General features: G+C 45.2%; 1 protein-coding gene across 1 annotated transcript in view; it reads left to right on the forward strand.

The window, feature by feature from the left end:
- The window catches only part of LOC306826263 (partitioning defective 3 homolog), a gene marked incomplete at both ends in the record, with an annotated part of 26275 nt that extends 10833 nt beyond the window's left edge, over positions 1-15442 (forward strand). The window contains 4 exons of the mRNA XM_079347463.1: positions 8132-8223; positions 10703-10786; positions 13043-13168; positions 15031-15442. Coding sequence (XP_079203589.1) covers positions 8132-8223; positions 10703-10786; positions 13043-13168; positions 15031-15442 — 714 coding nt within the window. The remainder of the gene's footprint in view (positions 1-8131; positions 8224-10702; positions 10787-13042; positions 13169-15030) is intronic.
- Positions 15443-19229: the final 3787 nt, after the last annotated feature.

Below are 19229 nucleotides of genomic sequence, written 5' to 3' on the forward strand. Positions count from 1 at the left end.
GACACTCACAAAGAGGACACAGAGCCAGTGTGACTTTCTGCCATTTTCTCCCCGACTTGTTTATGTCGACACAGTCTTCAGCTGCAGCCATTATAGTTGGAGTCGGTCAGAATAATGGCCTGCAATCTGACAACTCTGTGCGTGTGTGTGTGTGTGTGTGTGTGTGTGTGTGTGTGTGTGTGTGTGTGTGTGACTCTTGTCACCATTATCCACAGCTCCCTTTCCTCTCAGAGGGCCAGTTTGGTCGGCTGTTTCTGCTGTTTTGCTCCATAGCAGCAGCTCCATAGGGACTCTTTTTTTCCCCCAGTAAACGGTGCATCACATAACAAGCTGCATGATGCTGGTCAGCTCCGTGTTCAGAGCGTGAAGCGTCAGAAACCAGACTGACCAGATCTCATCTCACGTCTTTAAGAGGTTTCATTTGTTATGTTCATCTTTCAGTTCAGACACATTTACAGCCGTGCTCTGTGTGTTTTTGACAGCCGCTCTTTTGTTTGCCAGGTTTTGCTCGTTGAGCTGAAAACGTGCACTCACAGAAACATCCCACGTTCCCTGAACACATCGCCTCAGCTCAGCTCTATGTGCTGCTGGCAGTGTTCAAATATCTCGGCGTACCTCGCTGAGAAGGCCACCAACCTTCTCTGTGAGCTAAGCTAATCAGCGTTTCATAATTCTGACAGAAAGAAAAGTCTTCCTCCTCCTCCTCCTCCTCCTCCCCCAACCCCCCCTCGCTTTTCTTTGAACAAGATTGATATGAAATAAAAACTCCTTTAAGGACATGCTCGAGTTGATCCGGGCACATTTACTCATCTGGTCGCCACTTTCCTCTTGAGCCACTCTCCAGGAAGTTACACCTTTTTAAAGTTCGGGACACATTTGGGAGCAGTGAAAGCTCAAGTCGAGACTTCTGATTGGCTCCTGTGATTGTTTCACCTTCTATCTGAACGCTGCAGAGGAGTAATGCTCTGACCAAGCGGACGTGTGTGTGTGTGTGTGTGTGTGTGCGTGGAGCTCCAGCTGTGCCGGGCCTCCACAATGTAAATTGCCGTCGCAGAATCAATATGAACGTACAAAGAAAACGGCGCTCCTCACCTTTGGAAAGCTGTTTGGCTGTTCTGGAGATGTTTTTAAAAAAAGCGCACACTTGAAGAATCGATAATAAAGACGCTTCCCGTCACACCCTCTGCTGCTTGTTCTTTTCATTCCTCTCTGGTTAAATATGGCTCCTACTCCCCGTTTCTGCTTTGTGCACATAAATAAAATTGACCATCCTCGCGTTTTGTTCGTGCGCGCCTCAGCCATTCCAGTCGACACATAAATCCTCCTCCCTTATGGCTAACATCTGCTAGAAACACACACGTGTGCAGATGTTTTTGCAAACTTTCCCCTCCTTCCGTCTTTTCCACCAAGCTCACCCTTTACACACTGTCCTCATACTGTCTCTCTCACACACACACACACACACACACACACACTCTCTCTCCACCTGTGTCTTGTTTGACGCTGTCAGTGGAGCCAAGTCAAGCCGTCTTTGTCCGTGTGTGTTGGACTCGGGCCTACATCAACGTTCAGCCCGACTCAGGCTGATTACTGTCTAAATAATCCATCCACACGGCTGGAACGCCAGGCAGGCGTGAGAGGGCGGGGCCAGCTCCCCTCAGGGGACAAAAAGGAGGCTGTACAACCACAAGATGTACAAGATGTGTGAAACTCAAATTTAGCAAAGTAAAAGTGAAAGTGGTAACTTAGAAGCAGAGTCGACATGTCAGAACGTCCCAGAATCCCCTCAGGTTTCCTCAGGGGACTTCTGAGAGCGTTGTTGTCGCTCCTTTTTGATCGGGCCTTGTCATGACTTTGTGTTCCTCCGTGTGATGTGTCTCTGTCCGTCTCGCTGGCTGCCTCTCTCTCTGCCATTCTCTTTGAGCTGCTCTCTCTCTCTTTTTCTTTTATTTTCTCCTGTCTTTCAAGTCTCCGTCCCTCCACTGCCTGTCTCTCTCTCTCTCTCTCTCTCGCTCTCTCTCTCTCTCTGTCTCTCTCTCTCTCTCTCTCTGTCTCTTTCTCTCTCTCTCTCTCTCTCTCTCTCCCCTCTCTCTCTCTCTCTCTCTCAGGGGAGAAAAAGTTTCTGAAACTCCTCCTTCTCCATTAATCATTTAAAAATGATCATGTAGTTATATGTTGTGTAATATAGTAGCTCCCCCACCGGACACTGACTCTCATTTCCGTCCATTTCACTGCAAAACTCCTATTTTATATTTTGTAGTGTACAACTGTTAATTTCTACTTTTATATTGTTTGTTTTTATCCCTGCTTGTAAGGTGTCCTTGAGTTTTTTGTACGGCGGCCATTAATAAAATGTCTTATTAGTATTATATGAAAAATCATTAAACATCCACCTACTCTGTTCTCCTCTCCTTGAGGCCGGGCGTATATCTCATCACATCATCTCACTACTTTACTTTGCAGGGTGGAACCTTCCAGAGTGACCTGCGTGCTCACAGCGTACTTGTTCAAAGCGGTTGACTTTTCTTCTCGGACTCTGCGCTGTGTGTCGTAAGAGCATGAAGTGAGAGATAAAGCAGAGCCCAACATGTTCACTTTGGACAAATGAAGAAGAATAGATTTATATGGAGCTGTACCTTCCTTCTGCTCCAGAGTCACAAACACGTCCTGACATGTTTCTTTACTTTCCAAACACCCTGCACTCACACAAACAAACAACCAACCAGGAGCCAGATAACATCTCCCCCAGCTCAATGAATCCTCGAGTTATTGACGACGCTGGATCCCATTATCAAAGTGTCTTCAAAGGAGACTAATTGAATTAGTGCAGGGATGTGTAATTGAACGCTTGCTTTTAATGATGCATTGTGCTCTCGCACCGAACACGGCGTGGGCATTAATCAGACGTCTGTGCGTCACCACGGATTGGACTCGCACCGTGCACTTAAACAGCAGCGGCATTATCAAGGGCATCAAGTTTCTGCATCTGAAGAAAGTCACCGCATCTTGCATCACTTATTGCCCAAAACTTTTGAAGAGGTGGAGACATTTCAGAGTGCATAGACGTGCTGCTAATCAGCCTACAGCAGTATCAGCAGGAACAATCTGTGACCTCTGTCAGTGACCCCGTGAATAAGACCTCAGGAGGTCACGTGCACGACTGTTTGATCATGACATCCTCTGACAATATGAAATGTGTCCACTGAGGAGGGCCGCACAGGAGCCTCTGAGGGCTTTCAGCCAATGTTTATGGTGGAAATGTGAAGATAAGCTGTTTCTGAGAGGAGCACACCTGGAGCTGTGTGTGTGTGCGTGTGTGTGTGTGTGTGTGTGTGTGTGTGTGTGTGTGTGTGTGTGTGTGTGTGTGTGTGTGTGTGTGTGTGTGTGTGTGTGTGTGTGTGTGTGTGTGTGTGTGTGTGTGTGTGTGGGGTTCAATTTGTGTATGATGTCTCAAATCTCAAGGAATTTGGAGGTCACACTCCCACTGACCCAGAAGCTGTTTTTCCTTCACTGGCCCTTTTTTTGTTTTCCCCACGTGTGTGTGTGTGCTGCTCTTTTGGTCTTTGAGGTACTCAAATTTAAGTTCTGTCATTTCCTTTTATGTTGTCGATGTCACAGTCACGTCCCCGTGCAGACCCCCCCCCCCCCCCCCCCCCCCCCCCCCCCCCGACACTAAAAGAAGGTGAGTCTGAGAGCTCCTGTGGTGAGCTTCAGAGGCAGCCACGTGTCACGGAGGTTTCCTTTCTGAAGTCGGCGTACATGTTGGAGTATCATCCGGGCTCTTCCTCTTACATTATCTCTGTCTGTTTGAAAGTCCCAGCCAGATGGTGTGAAGTAGCCTTTGGGTCAGAGGTCAGAGTTTAAGGCTAATTTATAGTCTGTGGTTCTGTGTTTCATCCGGCTGTCGACATATGGAGCTCTGCTGGAGCGGGAACAGATACCAGTTAACAGTGATAGATTGTGTGTGTGTGTGTGTGTGTGTGTGTGTGTGTGTGTGTGTGTGTGTGTGTGTGTGTGTGTGTGTGTGTGTGTGTGTGTGTGTGTGTGTGTGTGTGTGTGTGTGTGTGTGTGTGTGTGTGTGTGTGTGTGTGTGTGTGTGTGTGTGTGTGTGTGTGTGTGTGTGTGTGTGTGTGTGTGTGTGTGCAGGACTTCAACATGTGTTTCCTGTCCTCTTACTGTCAGGAACGTGCGTATCGATTTAATTCACATTTTCATGCTCAATAAAAATATACCCGCTCCACTCTGATGGTACCAATTCAAAGGATTTTTAAAGTAAACCATAGGTGACGGAATAGTTTGTTAGCCTTCATTTATGCTCACATGTTGGACATGTTGGAGTTTTAGTCCCAAACTTTAACCCCTTGATGCCTGTTGTCGTGAATTTGCATCAAACCACTTCCGCTCCAAATGCAGCCAAAATAACGTCCGTATTCCTCCACTGCACTTTCAATACATACACAGAAACCTGTGTCGTCTCATCTAGCTTTAATGTTGAAATCAAATTGTTGCATTTGTCCTGTGCAGATTTTTCCAAGCATCTCTAGAAAGCGTAGCTCCTGTGTTCCTTCTCCATGCATCCACATCCGTTTGTGAGCGACAGCGTGGTCAAAGTGGCAGGAAAAGGGGAGCGGGCAGCACTTCATTAAAGTGCAGCATTACTCCACTCACTCTCTCTCTCTCTCTCTTCCACACACACACACACACAGTGTGCAGACCACTTCATTTAGTCGGAGAGATAGAAAGGACAGGCCCCGATGGATTCTCCCATTAATCTTTAATGAGCCCTCGGGCCTGAAAACTGCCCGCCTGCCTCTCCTTCTGCACATCCAGGAAACAAACAATGACTCGGCTGGAAAACACATCGGCAGCTCGTACCTGCCTGCCTGCCTGCCTGTCCGTCTGCCTGCCAGCCATTAACCCCCCCCCCCCAGTCCCCCCAGTCCTGAATAATTAATGTGGCTATCTGTCTGCCACGCCCAGGAACGGGAATGGGTGAAGACTTGATGGTGTGGTTGGGGAAGGAAGGAGTGTCTACTCTGGACTTTGTGGGGAGAAATAAAAGCTGATTGGTCCACAGTGCTGCAGTCAGCGCAAGTGTTAGCTCATGTTGGTCAGGGAGGAGAGTCGTCTCTTGTTTTTCTCAAAGCTGATATTTAAAATGTCTCTATTGTCTTTGTCTTCCTTTACTTCCCCCTCTTCATTATTCTCCTATATTATTTTTTGTTTTTTTGTTTTTTGGGGGTTTTTTGCACACGGCACAAAAACATGAGCCGGCTGTGATTTTTTTCTTTTTCCCAGAGCAAACAGACCTGTAACGTTTACAACAGCAGATGATTGAAAGAGCGAAAGGCCGAGTGTAAAATCACTTCCTTTAGCCGAGCGTTAAACTTTAGATTCCAGCAGGTCCATTTCTGTTTTGTCAACAGGAAATGAAAACATGGATTGGTCCGTGTTTTTAAGACGAAGGGGCGACTTCATGTTCTGCTGGTGACGATCATGCAGGCCTAACACGACCATGACGATCACAGCTTCAGCTCCAGGAGAGCAGTGGAAGAGTCGGTCGTCTCTTAACTGGAAGGTCGGGGGTTCGATCCCCAGCTTCTGCAGTCACATGTGCGAAGTGTCCTGAGGCGAGACGCTTCACCGTGTAAATGTGACGATCTCATACTGATGGACACAAGCTTAAGTCCATTTAGCATTACTCAGTGTTTCCCCATTTACCTTCTGATCTTTGTAGAGAAGAAGTGACAGAGGAGAGATGTTACTGTTTTACACTGGCCTGTTGTTCTGCTTCAGATGAATACAAATACAACTACAATAACCATTTCTCTGTTATTATCTTTCCATTTCCCCGTCCTGTCACACACACACACACACACACACACACACTCACACACTCACTCACACACTCACTCTGGCTGTCTTATTGCAGGATAGAATTGTCAGCGTGCAGCCCCGTCCCTCAGAGATGTGTGCATATTGAAATAAAGGGCGTGCGTGTGCCGTGTTGAGCGTCGATCTCATTTACTCTTCCTCAGATAGCGACTCCTCCCCTCCCTCTCTGACGCTCGCCGGCCTCACTCTCACATCTCCGGATTTATATTAAACTGTGTCAGATGCTTCTTCTTCTTCCTCTTTCTGCTGGATTTTCATCATCTCTGTCCAATATGAGTGTTTTCAAAATGTCTGTGGGTTTTTTCCAGTCAAGCCCCCTGCATAAATAAAGAAACACTTTCATCTTTTAGTCTTCTTGGGAAATGAGTTTATCAATGTTCATCATCCCCGTGGTAATGTTGGGCATTATTCCTTCATTCTACAACTTCACACCTCACTTAGCAGAGCGACGTACAACAGAGAGGAAGAGCAACACAAGGAAGGATCCAGAGAGGAGGAGACGAGGAAGCCAGGAAGTGCAAACACACAGCTTTGAGTCTGATTGGACACACAGAAGCAGACAGACGGGAAGTGACGGAGGCAGAGCAACGACTGATCTCACGAGTTCTAAACATCATCATCATCCAACAAAAGCTATCATAATCCTTCTCCTCATCCTCGTCTTCATCACGAAGAGCTGGGTCTTTAGCTTTTTCTTAAAGGTGCAAACGGCCTCTGCAGGTTTGTTTGTTTGTTCCTGTCGGGTTCAAAGCAGCTTGATGATTTAAAGGAAGTGAAATAACAGGAGCACTGTTTATATTCTGCTGCATGTTGTTTTTCAAAGAGCTAAATAAAGACTGACAGGCCAATTTAGAGCACCAACACACGGATGTCTTGTACCTTGTGTTAAGCTGCACAGATGACCCGTGTTTGAAAGCTTTAGAAGACTTTTGACTTTTCTTTGATTCTGTTCAGATCGTTGGAATCAGCCTTTCTTTCCCCCGTTGTCACCGTCTGCACTCTCCTGTAGCAGGATGTGTATTTGTCACCCGCTGCCCGGTAGCTGCAGTGCGTCCTCCAGGCGCCCCGGTGTGTCATGGCAACATGCACGGCAGCCGCGGTAACGGCAGCTTCATTTTCATACTGATGAGGCGGCCGGTTGCCGGGGAGGCTCGCTCTGCTCGGCTGCTGGCTCGTCACTCTTCTCCGGTGTCGCCCTGAAATTTTAATGACCTTCTTTCTCTGCTTCTCGTTTTTCTCCTCTTTGCCTCCCATGCCTCATCTGTGTGTGTGCGTGTGTGTGTGTGTGTGTGTGTGTGTGTGAGGTTCAGTGTTCAAACAGACAAGTATGAAGTATCCACAGAAAATACTCAAGGAGATCAAAGGCTATTCACTCTGAAAGAAACCACATTTTTTAGTAGAGCATGTATTTTTACACTCATGGAAGACCTCCTCCGAACGTCTATCCTTGGCGCCATCAGGTTAGCAAGTTAGCTTACTTCGCTATCAAACGATTGTTGATGTTATATGCTTTCTTTTTTTGAATTTTTACCTCCTTGACATTAGAAGGACTTCTTATTTTCTTCTTCTTAATCTTATTTTTGGAGAACAAAATCTTCCTAATTGGGGTATCAGGAAGAACTATTAGTAGGCAATAGTTAAAGTTGTATTGTGTAGCTTTGTGAGGCCTCCAGTAGAAAGGATGGTGTTTTCTTCCTGAGGGCCCGACGCACGGCGCCGGTGGTCGGCCATTTGTCTTTTTTTCAGGCCCTTGAGGTGAGGGTCTCTCTCCGGCCATTAATTTTTGGATGTCTTCTAGGTTTTGGTTCCTCTTGCACTGCTTATACTGAGATCATTACCGACTATCGCCCCCTGCTGTTGTGGAGGTTATAAACCATCAAACAGACGCAGAGATAAAGTGCCCGTGTCACTTCTTTCGTTGGTTAATTCCAAACTTCTTGGAGATGACTTGGAGCAAAGCAGAAGTTGACCTTGCTGCTGACTGTTCTTTGGTGTTGGTTTGGTGTGTTTGATGCTTAAGTTGGCAACATGTGTAAAACTATGACACCACAGTTTAATCCAACTATTGAAGTATAGTTGATGAAGAAAAAAGCTCCAGGAGAGTATCGACTGTTTAACGCAGAAGCAGAAAACACACAAATAAAATCATCACTCTGTTTACCTCTGGATCTTTCTGGTATGTTCTTCAAGCTTTTTAACTCCTTTGTTGTCCGTTTGTGCTTTTTTTTTTTTCTAGGAGGACGAAGCCAGAGAAGAGGAAAACGGCAGGATCGAGCCGGTTGGTCGAGCCGACTCGTGCATGGACCACACCCCTGTGAGGTCACTCGAGTAAGTCCTCCAGTCATGGATTTTGTTTTTCTACTCTCTATCTCTATCTCTGGCGCTCTCTGTGTCTCTCTGTCTCTCTCTCTCTCTCTCTCTCTCTCTCTGTGTCTCTGTCTCTCTCTCTCTCTCTCTCTCTCTCACTGTGTCTCTGTCTCTCTCTCTCTCTCTCTCTCTCACTGTGTCTCTGTCTCTCTCTCTCTCTCGCTCTCTCTCTCTCTCTCTCTCTCTCTCTCTCTCTCACTGTGTCTCTGTCTCTCTCTCTCTCTCTCTCTCTCACTGTGTCTCTGTCTCTCTCTCTCTCTCTCTGTGTGTCTCTCTCTCTCACTGTGTCTCTGTCTCTCTCTCTCTCTCTCACTGTGTCTCTGTCTCTCTCTCTCTCTCTCTCTTACTGTCTCTCTCTCTCTCTCTCTCTCTCTCTCTCTCACTGTGTCTCTGTCTCTCTCTCTCTCTCTCACTGTGTCTCTCTCTCTCTCACTGTGTCTCTGTCTCTCTCACTGTGTCTCTGTCTCTCTCTCTCTCTCTCTCTCACTGTGTCTCTGTCTCTCTCTCTCTCTCTCTCTTACTGTGTCTCTCTCTCTCTCTCTCTCTCTCTCTCACTGTGTCTCTGTCTCTCTCTCTCTCTCACTGTGTCTCTCTCTCTCTCACTGTGTCTCTGTATCTCTCTCTCTGTCGCTCTCTCTCTCCTTGTCTCTCTCTCTCTCCTTGTCTCTCTCTCTCTCTCTCTCTCTCTCTCTCTCTCTCTCCCTCTCCCCGACTGAAACTCAATAACCTGCTGACACATGAGTGACTGCTGATCACACTGGTGCATGTTGAAGCATTCTGATTGGCCTGTTTGGGAAACCATAACCCTAATCTCAACATTCACAGCTCGAGTGTTTGCTCATCAAATATTTGCAATATTTAAAACTCAATTATCTGCAGAGCGTTCATGTTTTACGTTTTGCCACATGGACAATATTTCAAGGTAAACTGAATGTTTGTTTTTTGTGCGTCGTCATGCTTACTAATCCTGTGAACGTTCTGGGATTTTTCTTGCACAATTTTCTTTCCAGGAATAATAAGATTGGACTCAACACATTGGTCCTGCGCTGACAGAGACGTCTGAGTCGTCCCCGATCTCAGCAAAGACTTGTTACCGGTAGAATTGATGGCTAAAGCCACGGAAATAACAATCAAGCTTTCAGAGTTACCCTTTCTCTCCATAATTACACAGACAAACACTTTAAAGAGAGACCAGCAGCTTCTTTATTACAATCCCCGTTTGTTTGTCGGGAAAAAAAAAAAAATCTCATTTCAGCCCTGCTTCCTGATTTACATAATTCTTTTTTTTTGTGGGAGCAAAATGATCCTCGTCTCGTTCATCGCCAGCTCTCCCACGCACTAACCCATTCAGCACCTGTTATTAACCGCTGTGTATTGTTTTGTTATTTTTTGCTCTGTTGCATGCTTCCAGTTTAATATGCAGGTATGGTATTGTTGTTATTCCTCTGATTTCCCAGAGATGCAGGCTTCTCCTGCCTCTTAGTTGTCAACAAGGGACCCATTTTCCCCGAGCTAATCACAGTCATTTTATCAAAGCGCTGCGTCGATTCGATTTGGCAGCTTGTAAAATGTGCCTGCGTGTGATGTGAAGAAAAAACAAACCAAATAGTTTGAAGCATGTTTTCTTCTTTCTTTCAGATACATCAAAGACAATAGTTCTATATATATATATATATATATAGATATATATCAATAGATAGAAGATGGGCTCAAATCACAACAAAGATGAAGATAAAGCTCGAGTTCAGTTTAAATAGATCTGCCATTATTTTATGTTTGGGGTTCAATGAGCTAATCATTGAGCCTATGGGCGGACATTTCCACCCGGGATGTATCAAACAGGAAGTCAATGTGTTATAATGAATCAGAGTTTCAACCACATGAAGCAGTTTTTAAGCTCTTCCTGTTGTTTGTGCCTGTGCGTGATGTTGATGTTTCCTGTTTGTGCACTTTGAACTTCTACTTTTTTACTCGTGTTCCCACCAACTTTGCCTTCAGCTTCTTCATCCACACACGCTGTACACTAATACAGTTTGTAATGTAAGCTAACTTCCTGGTCGGGTTTTAAAAATGGCACATTGAGGTAAAGCTCCAATCATCACTCCCCCCTCTTGAGCTTGTTTGAAGTCGAACTCGTCTCTCTGTGATTGATTTGTAATCCTTAGTTTTCCCTTGTTTTCTCCACACGTTTGGATTGATTTGGTTTGCTCTGTTTTATTGTCCTTCCGTCTCCTCCAACGCCTTCTTATTTAGCCTTTGATTCTCTGTTGTCATCATCCTGTTTCTGTTTGTTTTTTTTTCTTATCAACTCCTTTCTTGTTTTGTTTCTCCCCACATGGTGTCACCCGTCTCCTCTCCTGTTCACACCCCGCACCCACCCACCCACCCACCCTACTCCTCCTCCTCCTCCTCCGTCTTCCATCTGTCACCGTCTCCCCAGAGACATAGTCAAACTGGTGGAGGTGTCAAACGACGGTGGGCCTCTGGGGATCCACGTGGTGCCTTTCAGTGGCAGGGACCGCAGGTAAAAACGACTCCAGCCGGAGGAAAGAAAAAAGCCAGCGCAGACTTTATTTATTTCTCTTGTTGTGATGTCACTTCCTGTTATAATTTCAAATGAAACATTGTTTTTTGTTCTATTTTTCTATTATTTTTGTGATATCAACGCAACCTACAAATGAATGACAATTTTTTTTTTGAATGCAATATAAAAACAAGTCTTGCATCATTGTTTTTATTGTGAGGGAATATCAACAAACATTTCCTGTCCCTGGAATTCCAAAGAGCTGTGCTTTTTCCTCACTTTAATTTTCTGAAGGCTTTGAGATAAGACAGAAAAAAGGAAAACTGTCCTCTCACTTCTCACCTAATGACTTGTTAGCTTTATTGGAAGCTCAGCTCTTTCAAAATGTGGTTGAACAGAAATGCTATGAGACTGGAGGTCAGTCAGACTCTGCATCACCTCCACACACAAACACAGCCATGAATACCGGACATTCCTCTTTGATGCACATGTGTAATCACTTCATCGCTCACAGAGCCAATGCCAAACACACACACACACACACGCACACACACACACACATACACACGCGTTGTTGGCATCATGAAGCCATTTGCCAGTTTACAGTGATCAATCATGTGTGTTTAGGGTCGGCAGGTGACCGTCATATTTCTGTGCAGCTGCTGTCACTTCAGCTTTACATGATTCAAAGGAAACACTGTGCAGTGCACAAACACACACACACACACACACACACACACACAGAATTAGAGGAATTTCACATCTGGTTGGTGTAAACCCAGAGAGGCAATTTTGGAGCTTGTGATTAAAGTCATGCAGACTTTTATAGCTGCAAGAATCCAGTAAAAAAAAAAAAAAAAAAAGAGCGAGGCTTAGTTTGGAGTGTTTGGCATTGTTGATACTCTGACATTTACAGATCCTTCTCATTACTGAAAGACTGGTCCAGTTTATACACTCAGTGCAGACCAGTTTCAGGGGGGTCCAGAGCTTCATATCAGTTCATATTGCAGAGGCTGTTCTCTCCACCAGCAGCCTCACACAAGTCCAAACTTTCAGGAGACGGGACTCGAGATCCGATCAGCAGCTACCAAACTCACTGCAGCGCTTTATTGACAATCAAGATCATACCGCCTTTCTCCACGGCCCGACTTAATCAACCTAAAAGCACATTTATAATGTGCTTTTCTTTTATTGGGGAAATGTCAGAGTAGACCCAAGATTAAGATGCCCGGCTTTCATCAGAGAAGTAGCCCCCCCCCCCCCCTCCACAGCAAAATCACATTGTGCTGTCGCTCAGATTTAATCAGGGGGGAGTTGTCTCTGAACTTTTTCAACTTCTGAACTTCTTCGCCCTCTCTCTCTGTAATCACATTTCTTCTCATATTGAATTATAAGCCTCAGGCGAGGGTGAGTATTAGACCCTAAAATCAACCCGATTTACCTAGGCGCCGCTCGCTCACAGCACCTCGGAAAGCCCGGATGCACACGGACACAGACTGTACACCGAGGAGGACTCGATTAGGCTTGTGCCGTCTTTCCTACCAGAGGTTGATTTTGCCTTCCTCACGCTTGAATCTTTAATCCGCTGAGCACCCTTTCAGGTGAAGTTAGCCTCTTGCTGTGGCGGTGCAGGGAAGGCATAAGCCAGTTTGCCACGCTGGATTACAGTGCGACATCCAGTGCAGCTCAGTTCTTCAGCCCTCTCTCCAAACAGCGTGCTATCAGGCTTTATTGTAGCTGCTCTCTGCCGCTCTGTGAAAGCACTTTGTTTATTATTTCTTGCAGAGAAAAAGCAACATCGGCGTCTCGGAGGTTAGAAAATGAACACCAGCGAAAACATGGGCCCTGACGGTCGAGTTTGTGAATGTGTTGATTGCCTTTGAATAACAGCCTCGCCCACACAGCCTCCAAAGCAGCCTGATGCAATGTGACTGCTGCAGCCCAACACTGTTGATGCATATGACAGGACCGCACTGTTTTCAAGTACAGCAAGATAAAAGCAGGAGCAGCAATTAGACATGGCTGTAAAAGCTTTCCATGTCATTGCACTGGATGATTCTCTGACCGTGGGAAAAGACATGTTTGTGCACATGGAAGCATTTTTATAAAGAAAGGCTTTAGAACAACAAAGCAATTAAGTAGCCGTACTGCTTCTGCATCATACTTCATGTGTGTCCAGTTCTTCTGCAGAGCAGCCATACTGAATCAGTGGACATCCTCTTGCATCTTGTTGACACGAGCGTTTGAACATTTCAGGACTCTTGGCTTGTTGGTCAAGCGTCTGGAGAGAGGAGGCAAGGCCGAGCAGCAGAGTCTCTTCCAGGAGAACGACTGTATCGTCCGTATCAATAACGGAGACCTGAGAAACATCCGCTTCGAACAGTAAGACAGCATCTCACAGGAGCCGCTGATGAGCTCCGCTCGTCTCTGGACCACCTGTGTGTGTGTGTGTGTGTGTGTGTGATTGGCTTTTGGGACCCGTATCCTTTCTTCTTCCTCTCCTTCCTGCCAGTGCACATACACCTCTGCAGCCTGTCCCTGTGCTAAGCTAACCTCTCCCTATTGAACTCCTGTAGGTCTGGCCCTCATTGGCTGAAGCAGTCCTCTCAGCCTCTTCTCCCCCTGTGTTCAGTCAAGCTCTGCTGGACTTTATGCTGTAGCTCCTTTATCCCTGTTTCCATTTTTTTTTTTTTTTTTTTTAAAGGCTTTTAACACTCTGCTTTTCAGCTTGGCTCACATCTCCTGCTCTCATTACCATTCCTAACAGAACCCACCTGCTAACTCCTCTCCCTCTCTTCTAGATGCTGCATGCATTCCTTCATGCTGCATATGTAACGTTACCTGCTCAATTCAAATCAACAAATCCACTCGATGCATTTATGTGTATTAAATCCACCTGTCGGCACACGTGTGTACTGAACGCATGTCTCGACCTCAGCAGCTAAACGTGCACATGCATTTATAGAATGAAGGTTAATGCCGCCTATGCAGATGGTTTTGGTTCCATTAGTTGAAGCTTTGAAAAGGATTCTTTCATCGTCATGCACAGACGACAGCGTTGGTTTCAGAGTGCTTCTCTTAGTGTTATGAAAGATAAGGCCCATCTCCCTAAGTAGTGACCGTGAGAGCTGAATATACAGTAGCTCCTTTTAGTCATCGGTTACATGAGCATAGTGTGACAGTCACAAAAAACACATCGGTCACATCTGTATCAGAAGTTGACCCATTCTTGATTCTGATTGGTTGGTGAGGTTGAGTGCAGTGATGTCTTTGCACTTTACAGAGATTGATTAGTTGCTTCGCACAACAAGCCAGGCAATCAGCTTGGAAGAAGAAAAAAAATTAGGATCCAACTTCTCCTCTAAATAAAGGATGACCAAAATAACTAGCACAGGGCTTTATAAAGAAATACTCACAGCAGAGAGACATTAGTTAAGCAACATATGGGAATAAGACTTCCACACATAGTGGTGTAACAAGGGCATCACCTGCTGTTTTTATTCTTTAATGGTGTTTTTATAAGCAGAGCAGAGGTTGTCTGCCACTCCATCCAGGAAGGAATCGTAAAGATGCCGAGACGAGGCCATGCTCCTCAGGGAAGCTTATTAGTGTCTGGGAAAGAATGGTCCTGGAATTCACAACTAAGATTTCCGGAGGGGGGTGGGGGGCGAGTTTTAGTCGTCATTTAGGAGCAGCAGGGGTAGCAATAGAATTCGTAGGGCTCCCCTTTCCCAGCTGTCAGAGGGCGAAGGAAGAGCCATTCCAAAGTCTGTTTTATTGAAACAGGTGGTGCTAACAAGGCTCGGGAGTTTCAGGGCGCTGACAGGCAACATAAGTTTCTATTCACACCTTACTGTACATGAGCTCACAGCGAGAACGGCCTTCAAAAAGAGGATTTTCTGCAAGCTATCTGTCGGATAGAGGTCTCCTTCATCTGAAGCCAAGTGAGGGGATTATGTGATGGAGCTGTCGGGGCGGATTCTCTTTTTAGAGCCGCTCACGCTGGCAATAAGTATTAATTAACATGTCAGAATGTCCAGGTGGGCGAAGATGGGTTTTAAATATACAGTACACATGTAGTGTGTGTTTGTGCATCAATAAAGTGCAAGTTCCTCAGGCAGAGAGAAATGATTTTGAATGTGAAGTTCTTCAGGAAGTAAATCAGTTAAAATAATAAAGTCTCTCCCGCCTCCTCGAAATGTTCCCTTAAACTCCCTCCTGTTTTTTTTTTGTTTTTGCTCCAGAGCCCAGAACATGTTCCGCCAGGCCATGCGCTCTCCTGTCATTATGTTTCACGTGGTACCAACGTCGATGAAGACCCACTACGAGCAGCTGTCCCACGCCGAGAGGAACCCGGCGTACTCCTCGGGCCGTTTCAGCCCAGACTCCCTGACGGGCAGCATCGTGTCCGGCATGGACCACACCCCGCAGAGGATGTCCCGGCACGGATCCCAGAACCACTCCCACCCTCATCCTCACACTCACCCTGAACAGACTGACGGATACCCCCCTCTGACTCACCCGGCTGTCTCTGCAGCTAAACCTCCCACGGGACACGCCCCCTCGCCTCAGAGGGCGGCGAACGCAACGCCAACTGCTGGATTTACCAAAAAGGTCGGGAGGAGGCTCAATATACAGCTAAAGAAAGGTGAGTGAAGAAAGTTGCCTTTAAAAACAATCGAAATGTGACCACTACTCAAGAGAGACATGTGTTCAAACACTCTTTTACTTCATGTGTTTCTTTCAAGCGGAAAGAACTATTGTTAAAAAATGAAGTCCATATAATTGTGGGAAAAAAAAACTAACGCTGCAGTTCCTTGAGTGTCCACTTGGGGCTTTTCAGGATCCCTATTTGGTCCTATATTAAAATATACATTTGAACTACATAAATAAATAGTTTTGATCAAAAAACATGCAAATTCAGTATCAATAGCTCATTGCTAATCTGTTACTTAGACTTATTGATGCAGTAAGTTACTAATAAGGGGCGTGGCTAAGATGACTCACGAGTGGCAGCTTTGTAGTTCTTTGCCAAAGACATTTGAGGACAACTTCAGCTAAAACACTTAGCATGTTTCTAGATTGATTAACAGAGGTAATATTTCTAAGATGGTGACCACCATTGTTGGCCTCAATGGGTGACATCACTGCAGGGTGCAAGCTAACACAGCTTAGCTTAGTTTAGTAGCGTAGTTAGCATAGTTTTTGTCTTGCCTTATAATTTGATTTGATTAAGAATACATTTTAAGGGCAACGCTGGATACTGTCCTACAAAAGGAAGCTGTTGACTGTAAGACATTTGGAGGCCACAGTGATGTCAAAAACCTTTGTAGCTTTAGCGTAGCATTTAGCATCCCGGTGCTGCAATACACTGGAGAGCCCCTTGTGTTTCACAGTCTGATTGGAGACTCTTAGCTTCAGAAATGTGTTCTTACTGTCTGAGTGGGAAAACATGTCAGTCACTACACAACGCGTTACATCATTTGTTGTTTTTAAAGTATCATCTTCTATCATTTCTCATGCTTCCAAAAATGAGAGGGATGCTTTTGTGCTTCTCAGCCTTTCCCATTCCAACTGAACAAACAAGCAGTTTCCCCATTCCTGGCACATTAAAAAAACAAGTGTTGAAACAGTTAGTTAGGAAATGTCTCCAACATAGAAGCATGCCTAATGTGAACGATGATGTAACAGGCTGAAAAAACATCCACAGCGTACCATACTGCTAGCTCACACAGTGGATAAAGCGTCCAATAATCGGCGCTGAATCTCGGAGATGGAGATCGAGAATGAAACTGTGGGGATGTTTCCCCCCCTGTGTAGGCTTTGAGTGACAGCTGGCACAGGTGCTGCAAACCTCAGCCAACAGGATACCAGGTGTCGGTGCCAGGTCTCAGGGCCAGGGAGCTTGTTGCTAAGCAGCCTCTGGTCCCTGTGTGCTGTCAAATGCCACACAGCAAAGAGTCTGACAGAGCGGCACCATATGCCTGTTGAAGTTTGTACCCGAATCCGCTCCCTCTATCTTGGAGCTGAAAGGAAGCCAGAACAAAAAAAAAAAAACAGGAAAACACCGAGCTGCTTGTTGCACATCCCATCATTGTTTTTTTTTTCTTCCTCATATTCTAATGTCTCTGCTTAGTCATAATACCCACAATCCATTGGAGTCTACACACGTCATGCCGGGAGACCTGCTTTATTCTCACTCAAAGACGTTATCTTCTCTCATTCCACCTTTTTTTTGTTGTTTGCTGTTGTCAGTGCAGAAACTTCCAGGGATTAACAGCGACTCCCAAGAGGGCCGTTTGGCTCGTCTGCTTTGTTTTTTGTTTTTTTGAGTACCGACTTTAGCCCGCAGCTTTGAGCGCAGATTAAACCCTCGTATTGTTGATGTGCTTTTGAATCAGACACCGGTTCTACCTCGCAAATCCCGGGGACTATCAAAATCAATCAAAGCTTTCCCCCCATTCTGCACAGGAAATTGCCGAGGTTTTGTCTTAATCAAGCTAATGAGAGTTTGGAGATCCTCCTCTGTTTAAAAGCCAGGAACACTACGAGCTTTTACCCGCCGAGCATAACACCACACCTCGTCTGCCTGTGGGAAGTTGATTGGCTCATCAATGGAGGGGATTAGGTAGAGGATGTGAAACAGAATAGCTAAGTGTTCTGTTTTTTCTTTGTATCAGCTCAGCCAGACAGGCAGCCAGGATTAGGGCCAGCACTCCGATACAGAGAGGATTCTCATTATTGTTCTTTTAATTCATTTTGTTGAACAATCTCAAAGACAATGAGATTTGTATAGGTTTCCTTGCAAATCACTACAAGCACATACATGAGGTAATGAAGTACCTGGATCAGAGCCGCCAGTGCAGGATGCGGTTTAGAAACGGGTAATTCCCTTGGCTTTGTTTTTTTAGCTCTTGAGCCTGTTTTTTTTTTTTGGCGTCCATAAAGTAAAATACAACACACAGGAGGAGCATATGTGTCAGGAGAATATCCTGAAGTCATCGAGATATTTAAAAACAGCCTTTATATCTCATTTAGGCACTAAAAATGGCTGGATTTACAGGTTGACCATCACCTCCCCTGTTGGAGATACATGCTGGAATAAAAGTGGAAGTTGCCCTCCAATAACCCCAGACAGTGTAATATGCTCATACAGGACCACAGGCTGTGTTCAGTCTCTGGCTTTAATGAAATATGAAGAAAAAGTATTACGTGTCGTCCTCAGCCTGAACTGAACTTTGTGGCTCCGGGTAATTACATTTCCTTATTATAAAGTTGTTTTTTATTCCAGAAGAACTAAGCTGCCTTTGTCTCATCATATATCTTACTTTTAATTATTCACTCTAAAGCTGCTTGAGGTCTTCTCCGACAGGATGCAGTGATTTCTTCTCATTTCCTGTATTTAACCGGCTTAAAGGGAGGAAATCGTTTGTTTTGTCCGTTAGAATTATTGACGTGATACGCAGACTTGTTTTACTAATGGTTCATAATGATACACTCCTAAAAGGGCTCCGAGGCAAAACGTGCAAAGTACACAAACACATCCACCCACAATAACAAGAAGGATGAATAAGCAGAGACAGATCAGCAGATTCAGGTCACATTAGGAAGAAGAGGGAGGTTCACAAACACGTTCTCCTCAACGAGCTCAGGCTGGAACTTGGTGAACGAAAATGAACATTTGTAGACACAACTACCGGTTGCACACTGGATAGTTTAGTTTGTTCTAAAGGAGATGAGATAAAAGTGAAGTGAGAGAAAAAAAGTTGAATAATGTTGTGACCCTTTCTGTTCTCTTTAAGGTTAGCGCTGCTCAGACACAGCCTTCATAAGTGCTACAGAGTTAGCATAGTGCAGCTGAGCTAACTCTTTTTCTGTCGGGGGGGGGGTTTATTTCTGAAAATACTGACCAGGCTGTCTAACCCTGAGTGGACTTATTAAACATTCGACTCCCCGTCTTTTCTAACTCTGTAACGCGCCACACATTATGAGCTTCAGACGTGTGCAGGAACATCTGATCCACGTGCATCTCAAAGCTTTTCGCCTGCTTCTCGTTTGTGAATAGTGTGTGACCAGGTGAGCAGAGGAAGCTTTACAAGACTTGTCTAAGTTCAGTTCAGCTGTAAGAATGTAAAAACAAGTCTTTAGCTAAAATAAGAAGCAGCTCACTATCATACAATCACCAGTATGTAACTCAACCTAAGATGCTGCTTGAGTTCTGATGTCAGTCAGGGTCTTTGTTTGGGTTGTTTCAGTGTCGGGGTTTTGTTGTTGTTGGTTGTCGGTCTCCTCTGTGTGTTGAGTTGTTGTCATGATTTTCTGTTGTCATTTGGCTTCTCACGTTGTTGTTTTTGTTCTGAATTGTCAAAGCACTTTGAAAAGCCTTGTTTTCAAAAAGCACTATTGAAATACATGTATTATTCTTTTTGCCCTGTATTTAATG

This window comes from Symphodus melops, assembly GCF_947650265.1.
Source record: "Symphodus melops genome assembly, chromosome: 7".
Taxonomy (NCBI): domain Eukaryota; kingdom Metazoa; phylum Chordata; class Actinopteri; order Labriformes; family Labridae; genus Symphodus; species Symphodus melops.